The sequence below is a fragment of the Pan troglodytes genome, chromosome 7 (genome assembly GCF_028858775.2).
Source record: "Pan troglodytes isolate AG18354 chromosome 7, NHGRI_mPanTro3-v2.0_pri, whole genome shotgun sequence".
NCBI classification, from domain to species: domain Eukaryota; kingdom Metazoa; phylum Chordata; class Mammalia; order Primates; family Hominidae; genus Pan; species Pan troglodytes.
The window spans coordinates 18,494,500-18,507,097 of record NC_072405.2 but is presented as its reverse complement, the minus strand read 5'-3'; the positions used below and the strand labels follow the sequence as shown (position 1 = coordinate 18,507,097).

Sequence of the window (12,598 nt, the reverse complement as noted above, 5' to 3'; positions counted from 1 at the left end):
ACCACGCGAACTACAACGTCCCTCACCAGAATTCAATGAGGCAGAGTCCCTGCATCTGCTCCCTGCCTGGCCTGGGCTCCCACATCCACAGAAGCGCCACAGCCGGGGAGCTTCGGAGTCACCGCACAGAGTCTGCTCTCTGCTCTGCACTCCTCAGTCCCACAGTCCCCTCCAAGTCACGGGAGCTGGAGGCCAAGGAGCCCCTGCCACCTGCAGTCTCACTCCAGGTCAGAATCGCTGTCCTCTGAGGAGGAGGAAACCTGAAGGTCCTCATAGAGGACGCTCGGTGGGACACGAACACGGGGACCCTCAGACTTCTCTGACACATGAGGGCTCTGAGCGAGGAAGGCTCCCGGCTTCTCAGGAGAGTGAAATGAGGGGGCCGCCAGGAGGCTGGAGCTCCAGCGTCCGTTTTCCAGTCTCCGGAAGAGCACTGTGAGAGGCTGGGCCCCATCATGGCTGGCCGCTGGGTGATGGGACATGGTGCAGGCCTGGGCAGTAGGCAGGCAAGGTCTGCTGTGCGGAGGCTGCCGGTCGACGCTGGGCACCTGGGCGGGTGTCCTCCTGCCCATCTGGGGCGACGTACTTGGTCCAAGTTCGGTTGCGGCTGGCGGAGGTTGGAGATTCTCCGGGGCCCCCAGCTCACCTCCCTGGATGGCGCTTTCGGGGATCTGGAAGGGACCCAGTCTCGGTTTCTTGGGGAAGTTCAGGCAAGCCTGAATCCGAGCCTGGGCAGGTCTCTTGGCTCCTGGCCCGAAGCTGAGATTGGAGCCTAGGCCCAAGCTGTGTGTGGCGGCTGGCGGGCAGGGCTGTGAGGTCACCGCAGGACGTTTGTCCTGTGCCTGGGGTCTGATGGCCTGGAGCAGGCCGTGGGTTTTGGAGGCAGCCTGGGGAACTTCTCGGCAGCCACCCTCAGGGCTGCTGTGTGTCGGCTTCACCACGAGGAGAGGCTCGGGGCCCTGCTGCCTGACTGCAGGCTGAGGGATGTCGGCCGCAGCCCCTGTCTGTCTTTCCTTTGGTCCAAGACTTGAGGAGGAGCTCAGACTGGCTTTTCTGAGGGGAGACGGCGAAGCCAAGACGGAGCCCCTGTCAGACGTTTCGGTAGCTGAGCGATCAGCGAGGACAGGGCCCAGGCGCGGCCTCTTACTGGTTGTGTGGACCGGCATTGGCCCGCTTGCAACCTGAAAGAGAGGAAACAACACAGGTTAGAAGTTCCTCCGCATGGAGCCAACGTGAAAATCAAGCACATCCAAAGACAAGGTGCACACGCCATGAAATTCTTAGTACAGTATCGACAGGCGGTCCTTGGAAGTAGGGACAGACCCTCCACTTGAGTGCTGATCAGGACAAGACACATGAAAGATGCGCTCTCGAGCTATGTGTAGCTGATCTAAGCACACCATTGTTCAAAAGATCGCGTCTTGGGCATTAACTGGATCAAAGCGCCTCCACTCAGCCTTCCATGAAGTGGAACGGACTGAGGCCCTTCCGAAGGCAGGTTGGTGGCTCAAGGGTACTCAGGACGTCTTCTCTGAACACATGCATGTTCCTGGGTTTAGCCTTCTCCACGTTTGGGGCCTCTGAGGGACTAATTTCCTCATGCCGCTAGGAACATGTTGTTGGCAGGCTTGCCATAATTGGACAGAAAGAAAGCAACAGGAAATACGGCATCTTCAGATGCCTTCGCCTGGAATCAAATTGACCTGGAAGGATCGTGGAGTCCCTGACCCCAAGAAGGCAAGAAAGAGGGGTTCCCCGATTTCCTCCCGCAGACGGGAAGCTGAAAGGAAATCAACCAGGGTGACCTAGAGGAGAAAAGGACCAGGGGCCCGGGGTGACACTCACCCTCAGATAATCAGAAGATTCCGTGGATCCTTTTCGATTCGGCAGCGGCTTCTCTGGAGGTTTCCCAGAAAATATGTGGAGGAGAGCCTTCCTCTGCGGGTCTTGTTGCCTGCAGAACAGAAAAAGGTTTTCTGTTCTCCTGGTTTTCCCCAGGAGACAGGGAGAACCCTGTGTGGGGCCCAGCCCCGTTCCGTGTTTTGTGATACAGAAATGGACATCTGGTGCCCTTTCCGCCTCTGCACCTTCCCTCACGTGCCAACCTTCCCGTCCCCCAGGTGGCCCTCTAGGCTTCCCAACTAAGGACTGTGATTTGGATTCCATCGCTTTTCCCCCTGTCGTGGGGAACCTGCACGAAGCGCCCCCGCCTCTCCCCGTCCCTGAATCTCCCAGAGCCAAAGGAGCTCCTGGGTGTGGAACCCCGGAGGACACGGAGCTCCGGCCTATTTCTCTGCAGCGTTCCTTCCCTGGCCCGGAGACGGAAAGGCACACGGTGTGCAGGTGCAGAGACACCATGTCCTTAGGAGGCAGTACCCTAAGAGTGGTGAAAACCCCTCCCACTGCTCACCTTGGTCTCTCTTCCTTCTCTCCCTTATCCTTGTTCAAGGGCCCCGGGTTGGCTTCAACCTGGGGCTTCCATGGTTTCAGGTTTTCCTTCCCTTCCTTTTTCCCCAAGGTCGCTGGAACCAGGGCTGCCTTCCAGCACTTCATGGGGCACCTGGTACTTCTGGCCGTGTGGCCAAAGGCCCCGCAGTTTTTGCACTTGAGCTGTGGGTGGAAAGGAAGTGATGTCGGTGAGTGAGCTGAAGCCACAGGCAGCGATCCCACGTCCACATTGGGACGGATTGTGAATTCAGAGCTGAATAAGGATTCCAAAGAGGGGACACCGGCATGGGGGCCGTTAAGTGCTGGGAGAGTTCGGATACGATGTTCCCTCCCAAAGCCCACGTGACGGAGGAACTCTGAAAGGAAGGACTCAAGGTTCCAAGGGGCACGACGGTGAACCCGAAGTCAACAACACAGCCAAACGTGGCTACACAGGACTCTAAGTAGAAAGGGAGGTTGCCCCCAAGAGTCTCTCAAGGGACCTATCGGGCCGGGGAGAAGGTCCCAAGCCACGCCCACCTTGGATGGGAAAAGCAACCTGGGTGGTGGTGACAGAGCTCTTTGGAATCCAACCCAGTCTCTGAGGACCGTGTGACAACCCCTCCCCCCGTCCCCACCCCCACCCCGATACCCAAGAGATCCAGGGCTAGACTTACCCTGGGATCTTCTTCATCGGGCGGGGGAGCCCTTGGCCCAACTGGGGCCCTCCGCTGCTTCTGGAGGGTCTGGGCTCTCACCAGCCTCTTGGCCCAAGATTTGGGGTCCCGACGTGCCATCATCTTCGTCGCCTGGGGGTTTTGTGACCGCCTTTTTCAGGGGTTGACTGTTGGGTCACCTGAAACACACACAAACACACACATGTCGATGGTTAAGCACATTGGATATTCACACACCCACAGGAAGCCACCTGCTAACTCCCTGCCGGTGTGGTCATGAGGAGACCTCACCACCAGTCGGTCAAATCTGTAGAACACAATGTGCTGTGTGCATCCTCGGATACTGTGTGTTCCTCTGCCATGACTACCTAGTCCAAGAGTAAACCGCACCTGCCACAGGGCCCGTGGCCTAGGTATGGGGAGTTGAGCTTTCAACCCCAAACAAGCAACTGATTCTGGAGACTGGACTTAGGTCTCTCACGATTCACTCCGGTAGAAGACGCGGTGATTCTATCTCCCTTGACGGACAGAATGATCGAAGACACAGGGCATGGCTTGCGCCACCCTTTGGCAGGTCTGTTTGAAGTCAGGGATAAGGGATGCTTCCTGTGACAACTTGACTCGCTACTCTGGCCATTTCATTAGGCAACTTCCAAACACAAATTCATAGAGAGAAGTTACCTTCCTCTCTACCACACTAGCAGGTGATGGTCTTTCCTGTTCTACCTTTTGGCTTTAGCTCCAGCCCCTCTTTACTTATTTATTTTTTCTGGTATTTTACGCATACCACACGAATTCATCTGAACAAACGGGGAACAAGTGCCACATCGCATCGACGTCTTACACGGCTGAAGGGCAAACCACCCTTTTTTCCAAAGTCCTTTTTCCATTTACCCACCAATTCAGCATGCTGCAGTACATTTCTTTTCGCATTCCCATCTTGGTCTTATCCCACATGTGGAGACGGATATGTTTTCTCGTTTTCTGTTGCAAGAATTACTAGTAACGAGAACACATCCTTCCCCACCAGCAAGCCCCAGTGTGATCGGTTTCTTTCGGCCTCCTGTGTCTCTTCCCCCCACCCCCACACCCCTCAGGGATTGCGTGAAAAAAACAATAGTTCAGTGAAACTAACCTGAAATTACACGTCTACTTGCTTTCCCCGGCTGGCGCTGAGATGGGCAGGTGCTGGAGCAGCCCCGCTGGAAGCGATGCAGCATCCAGGACGACGGAGGAAGGGGCGGAGAGGGACCTCTGCTTTCCAGGCTGCCTTTTATACTGCCTCTGGTCACCTGACATGGAACGTACCCTAACCTAATCAGTTACCTGTACCTTAATTGCAATTAACTTAATCCAATTACGTGACCTGGAAAGGTCTATCTGCACAGCCCACTCTAACATCATGTCCACTGCTGACAGACATTCTAAAACCTACGTGTACAGCTGCAAGCTTTGAAGAATAGATGCTCCCCGTCAGACATGTAACACTGGTGCCTGTACCCCTGTCTTCTTTTCCATCTTTTTGTTTTGTTTTGTTTTGTTTTGTTTTGTTTTGTTTTAAAAAATGTGGTAAAATAGACACCTTTTAATTGGACCACATTTAGTCTATCTCGACGTGGGCCTCAGTGTCATCAAGGAGATTCTCCTTGACGTGCAGTCACGGCCATGATCCATCTCCAGAGCTTCTCTTTCTTCCCCAAGGTAAGTCTGTCAGCAGAGAACCCTGACCGCACCCTCATGTGTTTTCTCCTCCAGGAGGCGCTTGGAAACCACCGTGAATTGGACCGCACTGGGAAACACAGATGAGGAAAGTCAACAACGCTTTGTCCTTCAGTGCCTGGCTCCTTTTTCAGCTCGTCTTGCGACTCCAGGCATTATGCCTGAAAAGTGTCCCGGACGCCTGTGAGGCTCTAATTCCCTGGGTCCCATTGCCATGTCTCTGGATTTGCGAAGATCCACCGCACCTTCTGTGGAACTCCCGTGTCGGTGAACTTTTGTGCCACGGCCCCTAATTCTGCCCATGGTCATCTGCAGCTGCACGACTTAGGGTCCATGTTCCTTGGACGGGAAGAGACAGGCAGGAGTCGGAATGATGAACCAGCACACTGGGGCATTTTCTCACGTAGCCCAAGTGACCCCATGGTGTTCTTGAGCTTTGGAACCAGTCGCGTCCCCTTTGACACTGCACCCGGCTCCCAGTCTCTCAATCGTGTTGGCCCTCCGGCAATCTCCCGTTGGATGAATTGCTCCTGCTGAAACTCGAGTCCCCTTTGATTTGCGCTTCATTAATTATTCATGATTCAGGTGGGAAGGCCTGCTGACGACCCCCTGTGGCCGTTCTCTGAGCTTTCCTGTCACATCGTTTCCTTCCACGCTCTTTGGTTCCTTATGGTCCTGCTCCTTCTGCTGTCAGAGGAGCAGAGAGTTGATCTTATTGATTCTGGATACGGATACTTTCTAGGTGATCTGGATAATCCAGATAACGACCCTCAACAGCGGCGGAAAGGGAGCAGCCATTTGGTGTGTCTCAGAAAATCCCGCTCAGTTCCGAGGCCCCCTAGATGTGGAATCCTGCTCAGAGTTGTTCCCAGGTCAGAGAATGGAGAGAGCCTGTGCATGATGGGATCTCCCTGCCTAGATCTTTCAGTGAGTCTCTACCTCAGCTACTCTTAGGATCAGGGGGAGAACCACGGTGTCAGACATCCGGAAAGAAGACGGGATGAATGTTTTACCTCTGAAGTACATCCCAAATGTGGGAGTTGACTTCAGCTTTGCTGGGGTCTATTTGGCCAGTGAAACTCTGCCTGGTTCATTCGCACATCCGGAAGCCACTTCACGGGGGGCCGTCGCAACTGGAACCACACACTTGGCATCGGCGGTTGAGCCAAATGGGGACTCGTGGTGCAAGCAACGCTCCCCACGTGTTAGCGTGGGTGAGATTCGGTTGGCGGAATTTTACTAGGTGCGTGTTAGTAGAGTGGGGCTGAGGTTTTCTTGCTCCTGTGGTTGTATACGAAGTCAAAGGTCCTGCCCAGCCCTGCGGTCCCCTCAGTCAACTCTGTTTCGGAGACATAACGATTTGGATTGCCAACAAGTCAAGAAATGTTCAAGCCCTTGGATGTAGGGTAAAGAAAGGGAGATCAGACTGTCACTGTGTCTATGTAGAAGGGGAAGACATAAGAGACTCCATTTTGAAAAAGACCTGTACTTTAAACAATTGCTTTGCTGAGATGTTGATCATTTGTAGCTTTGCCGCGGCCCCTTTGACCCAACTTGGAGCTCACAAAAACCTGTGTTGTATAACATCGAGGCTTAAGGGATCTAGGGCTGTGCAGGGCGTGCCTTGTTAACCAAATGTTTACGAGCAGTATACTTGGTAAAAGTCATTGCCATTCTCTAGTCTCAATAAACCAGGGGCACAATGCACCGTGGAAAGCCACAGGGACCTCTGCCCTTGAAAGCAGGGTATTGTCCAAGGTTTCTCCCCATGTGACAGTCTGAAATATGGCCTCGTGGGATGGGAAAGACCTGACTGTCCCCCAGCCTGACACCCGTAATGGGTCTGTGCTGAGGTGGATTAGTCAAAGAGGAAAGCCTCTTGCAGTTGAGATGCAGGAAGGCCACTGTCTCCTGCTTGCCCCTGGGAACTGAATGTCTCGGTGTAAAGCCCGATCGTACATTTGTTCAACTCTGAGTTCGGAGAAAAGCTGCCCTGTGGCGGGAGGCGAGACGTGTTGGCAGTAATGCTGCCTAGTTATTCTTTACTCCGCTGAGATGTTTGGGTGGAGAGAAACATAAATCTGGCCTACGTGCATGTCCAGGCATAGTACCTTCCCTTGAACTTGGTCATGATATAGATTCTTTGGCTCACGTGTGTGTTTTTTTTTTTTTGTTTTTGTTTTTGTTGTTGTTGACCTTCTCCTTATTATCACCCTGCTCTCCTACTACATTCCTTTTTGCTGAAATAATGAAAATCATAATCAATAAAAACTGAGGGAACTCAGAGGCCGGTGCCGGTGCAGGTCCTTGGTGTGCTGAGTGCCGGTCCCCTGGACCCACTGTTGTCTCCCTATACTTTGTCTCTGTGTCTTATTTCTTCTCTCCGTCTCTCATCCCACCCGACTAGAAACACCCACAGGTGTGGAGGGGCAGGCCACCCCTTCACTCGGAAAATCAGTTAAACACAAACACGGAATGAGAGTCAAAAGACAATATGTCATCTTTTTGAGAATTTTATTCACTTCAAAACCAATTAAACACACACATGTACAAAGGCATTCCACAGCCCAGTTTTCGAGGCTGAGGAAAGACCCCGAGAGCGCTCTGCACAGCACGCTTCCCAGCGTCCGAAACACTGCTCTCAGGGCGGGGCACAGCGGAAGGGCTGCACCTCTCAGGGTTCCCTAACTTTTCCCTTATTCAGTCATCTAGAGAGCAAATACACAGTAATTCCCCAGTTTCCTATTGACGTCCCAGCGGAAGTCTGACTCCTGCGCGTCACGCAGTTTCTGAGGCAACGAATCTCTGGCACGGAAGCTTTTCCTGGCGCGTTTCCGGAGAACCACGCGAACTACAACGTCCCTCACCAGAATTCAATGAGGCAGAGTCCCTGCATCTGCTCCCTGCCTGGCCTGGGCTCCCACATCCACAGAAGGGCCACAGCCGGGGAGCTTCGGAGTCACCGCACAGAGTCTGCTCTCTGCTCTGCACTCCTCAGTCCCACAGTCCCCTCCAAGTCACGGGAGCTGGAGGCCAAGGAGCCCCTGCCACCTGCAGTCTCACTCCAGGTCAGAATCGCTGTCCTCTGAGGAGGAGGAAACCTGAAGGTCCTCATAGAGGACGCTCGGTGGGACACGAACACGGGGACCCTCAGACTTCTCTGACACATGAGGGCTCTGAGCGAGGAAGGCTCCCGGCTTCTCAGGAGAGTGAAATGAGGGGGCCGCCAGGAGGCTGGAGCTCCAGCGTCCGTTTTCCAGTCTCCGGAAGAGCACTGTGAGAGGCTGGGCCCCATCATGGCTGGCCGCTGGGTGATGGGACATGGTGCAGGCCTGGGCAGTAGGCAGGCAAGGTCTGCTGTGCGGAGGCTGCCGGTCGACGCTGGGCACCTGGGCGGGTGTCCTCCTGCCCATCTGGGGCGACGTACTTGGTCCAAGTTCGGTTGCGGCTGGCGGAGGTTGGAGATTCTCCGGGGCCCCCAGCTCACCTCCCTGGATGGCGCTTTCGGGGATCTGGAAGGGACCCAGTCTCGGTTTCTTGGGGAAGTTCAGGCAAGCCTGAATCCGAGCCTGGGCAGGTCTCTTGGCTCCTGGCCCGAAGCTGAGATTGGAGCCTAGGCCCAAGCTGTGTGTGGCGGCTGGCGGGCAGGGCTGTGAGGTCACCGCAGGACGTTTGTCCTGTGCCTGGGGTCTGATGGCCTGGAGCAGGCCGTGGGTTTTGGAGGCAGCCTGGGGAACTTCTCGGCAGCCACCCTCAGGGCTGCTGTGTGTCGGCTTCACCACGAGGAGAGGCTCGGGGCCCTGCTGCCTGACTGCAGGCTGAGGGATGTCGGCCGCAGCCCCTGTCTGTCTTTCCTTTGGTCCAAGACTTGAGGAGGAGCTCAGACTGGCTTTTCTGAGGGGAGACGGCGAAGCCAAGACGGAGCCCCTGTCAGACGTTTCGGTAGCTGAGCGATCAGCGAGGACAGGGCCCAGGCGCGGCCTCTTACTGGTTGTGTGGACCGGCATTGGCCCGCTTGCAACCTGAAAGAGAGGAAACAACACAGGTTAGAAGTTCCTCCGCATGGAGCCAACGTGAAAATCAAGCACATCCAAAGACAAGGTGCACACGCCATGAAATTCTTAGTACAGTATCGACAGGCGGTCCTTGGAAGTAGGGACAGACCCTCCACTTGAGTGCTGATCAGGACAAGACACATGAAAGATGCGCTCTCGAGCTATGTGTAGCTGATCTAAGCACACCATTGTTCAAAAGATCGCGTCTTGGGCATTAACTGGATCAAAGCGCCTCCACTCAGCCTTCCATGAAGTGGAACGGACTGAGGCCCTTCCGAAGGCAGGTTGGTGGCTCAAGGGTACTCAGGACGTCTTCTCTGAACACATGCATGTTCCTGGGTTTAGCCTTCTCCACGTTTGGGGCCTCTGAGGGACTAATTTCCTCATGCCGCTAGGAACATGTTGTTGGCAGGCTTGCCATAATTGGACAGAAAGAAAGCAACAGGAAATACGGCATCTTCAGATGCCTTCGCCTGGAATCAAATTGACCTGGAAGGATCGTGGAGTCCCTGACCCCAAGAAGGCAAGAAAGAGGGGTTCCCCGATTTCCTCCCGCAGACGGGAAGCTGAAAGGAAATCAACCAGGGTGACCTAGAGGAGAAAAGGACCAGGGGCCCGGGGTGACACTCACCCTCAGATAATCAGAAGATTCCGTGGATCCTTTTCGATTCGGCAGCGGCTTCTCTGGAGGTTTCCCAGAAAATATGTGGAGGAGAGCCTTCCTCTGCGGGTCTTGTTGCCTGCAGAACAGAAAAAGGTCAGGCCGTGCCCCCTGGTTTTCCCCAGGAGACAGGGAGAACCCTGTGTGGGGCCCAGCCCCGTTCCGTGTTTTGTGATACAGAAATGGACATCTGGTGCCCTTTCCGCCTCTGCACCTTCCCTCACGTGCCAACCTTCCCGTCCCCCAGGTGGCCCTCTAGGCTTCCCAACTAAGGACTGTGATTTGGATTCCATCGCTTTTCCCCCTGTCGTGGGGAACCTGCACGAAGCGCCCCCGCCTCTCCCCGTCCCTGAATCTCCCAGAGCCAAAGGAGCTCCTGGGTGTGGAACCCCGGAGGACACGGAGCTCCGGCCTATTTCTCTGCAGCGTTCCTTCCCTGGCCCGGAGACGGAAAGGCACACGGTGTGCAGGTGCAGAGACACCATGTCCTTAGGAGGCAGTACCCTAAGAGTGGTGAAAACCCCTCCCACTGCTCACCTTGGTCTCTCTTCCTTCTCTCCCTTATCCTTGTTCAAGGGCCCCGGGTTGGCTTCAACCTGGGGCTTCCATGGTTTCAGGTTTTCCTTCCCTTCCTTTTTCCCCAAGGTCGCTGGAACCAGGGCTGCCTTCCAGCACTTCATGGGGCACCTGGTACTTCTGGCCGTGTGGCCAAAGGCCCCGCAGTTTTTGCACTTGAGCTGTGGGTGGAAAGGAAGTGATGTCGGTGAGTGAGCTGAAGCCACAGGCAGCGATCCCACGTCCACATTGGGACGGATTGTGAATTCAGAGCTGAATAAGGATTCCAAAGAGGGGACACCGGCATGGGGGCCGTTAAGTGCTGGGAGAGTTCGGATACGATGTTCCCTCCCAAAGCCCACGTGACGGAGGAACTCTGAAAGGAAGGACTCAAGGTTCCAAGGGGCACGACGGTGAACCCGAAGTCAACAACACAGCCAAACGTGGCTACACAGGACTCTAAGTAGAAAGGGAGGTTGCCCCCAAGAGTCTCTCAAGGGACCTATCGGGCCGGGGAGAAGGTCCCAAGCCACGCCCACCTTGGATGGGAAAAGCAACCTGGGTGGTGGTGACAGAGCTCTTTGGAATCCAACCCAGTCTCTGAGGACCGTGTGACACCCCCTCCCCCCGTCCCCACCCCCACCCCGATACCCAAGAGATCCAGGGCTAGACTTACCCTGGGATCTTCTTCATCGGGCGGGGGAGCCCTTGGCCCAACTGGGGCCCTCCGCTGCTTCTGGAGGGTCTGGGCTCTCACCAGTCTCTTGGCCCAAGATTTGGGGTCCCGACGTGCCATCATCTTCGTCGCCTGGGGGTTTTGTGACCGCCTTTTTCAGGGGTTGACTGTTGGGTCACCTGAAACACACACAAACACACACATGTCGATGGTTAAGCACATTGGATATTCACACACCCACAGGAAGCCACCTGCTAACTCCCTGCCGGTGTGGTCATGAGGAGACCTCACCACCAGTCGGTCAAATCTGTAGAACACAATGTGCTGTGTGCATCCTCGGATACTGTGTGTTCCTCTGCCATGACTACCTAGTCCAAGAGTAAACCGCACCTGCCACAGGGCCCGTGGCCTAGGTATGGGGAGTTGAGCTTTCAACCCCAAACAAGCAACTGATTCTGGAGACTGGACTTAGGTCTCTCACGATTCACTCCGGTAGAAGACACGGTGATTCTGTCTCCCTTGACGGACAGAATGATCGAAGACACAGGGCATGGCTTGCGCCACCCTTTGGCAGGTCTGTTTGAAGTCAGGGATAAGGGATGCTTCCTGTGACAACTTGAATCGCTACTCTGGCCATTTCATTAGGCAACTTCCAAACACAAATTCATAGAGAGAAGTTACCTTCCTCTCTACCACACTAGCAGGTGATGGTCTTTCCTGTTCTACCTTTTGGCTTTAGCTCCAGCCCCTCTTTACTTATTTATTTTTTCTGGTATTTTACGCATACCACACGAATTCATCTGAACAAACGGGGAACAAGTGCCACATCGCATCGACGTCTTACACGGCTGAAGGGCAAACCACCCTTTTTTCCAAAGTCCTTTTTCCATTTACCCACCAATTCAGCATGCTGCAGTACATTTCTTTTCGCATTCCCATCTTGGTCTTATCCCACATGTGGAGACGGATATGTTTTCTCATTTTCTGTTGCAAGAATTACTAGTAACGAGAACACATCCTTCCCCACCAGCAAGCCCCAGTGTGATCGGTTTCTTTCGGCCTCCTGTGTCTCTTCCCCCCACCCCCACACCCCTCAGGGATTGCGTGAAAAAAACAATAGTTCAGTGAAACTAACCTGAAATTACGCGTCTACTTGCTTTCCCCGGCTGGCGCTGAGATGGGCAGGTGCTGGAGCAGCCCCGCTGGAAGCGATGCAGCATCCAGGACGACGGAGGAAGGGGCGGAGAGGGACCTCTGCTTTCCAGGCTGCCTTTTATACTGCCTCTGGTCACCTGACATGGAACGTACCCTAACCTAATCAGTTACCTGTACCTTAATTGCAATTAACTTAATCCAATTACGTGACCTGGAAAGGTCTATCTGCACAGCCCACTCTAAGATCATGTCCACTGCTGACAGACATTCTAAAACCTACGTGTACAGCTGCAAGCTTTGAAGAATAGATGCTCCCCGTCAGACATGTAACACTGGTGCCTGTACCCCTGTCTTCTTTTCCATCTTTTTGTTTTGTTTTGTTTTGTTTTGTTTTGTTTTAAAAAATGTGGTAAAATAGACACCTTTTAATTGGACCACATTTAGTCTATCTCGACGTGGGCCTCAGTGTCATCAAGGAGATTCTCCTTGACGTGCAGTCACGGCCATGATCCATCTTCAGAGCTTCTCTTTCTTCCCCAAGGTAAGTCTGTCAGCAGAGAACCCTGACCGCACCCTCATGTGTTTTCTCCTCCAGGAGGCGCTTGGAAACCACCGTGAATTGGACCGCACTGGGAAACACAGATGAGGAAAGTCAACAACGCTTTGTCCTTCA

General features: G+C 54.3%; 2 protein-coding genes across 2 annotated transcripts; both read right to left on the bottom strand.

Annotated features, from left to right (window-relative positions):
* Window positions 1-218: 218 nt before the first annotated feature.
* LOC129135818 (protein FAM90A15) lies at window positions 219-3,283 on the bottom strand. The gene is made up of 4 exons (XM_054657630.2): window positions 3,105-3,283; window positions 2,411-2,610; window positions 1,846-1,954; window positions 219-1,181 (listed from the first exon to the last, which is right to left on the bottom strand). Exons 1-4 carry the CDS (start codon window positions 3,225-3,227, stop codon window positions 219-221), a joined length of 1,395 nt encoding a protein of 464 aa, XP_054513605.1. The 5' UTR covers window positions 3,228-3,283.
* Window positions 3,284-7,882: 4,599 nt separating this feature from the next.
* Window positions 7,883-10,904, bottom strand: LOC129135822 (protein FAM90A15). The gene is made up of 4 exons (XM_054657635.2): window positions 10,771-10,904; window positions 10,077-10,276; window positions 9,510-9,618; window positions 7,883-8,845 (listed from the first exon to the last, which is right to left on the bottom strand). The coding sequence occupies exons 1-4, from the start codon at window positions 10,891-10,893 to the stop codon at window positions 7,883-7,885; spliced, it is 1,395 nt and encodes a 464-aa protein (XP_054513610.1). The 5' UTR covers window positions 10,894-10,904.
* Between the last annotated feature and the right edge of the window lie 1,694 nt (window positions 10,905-12,598).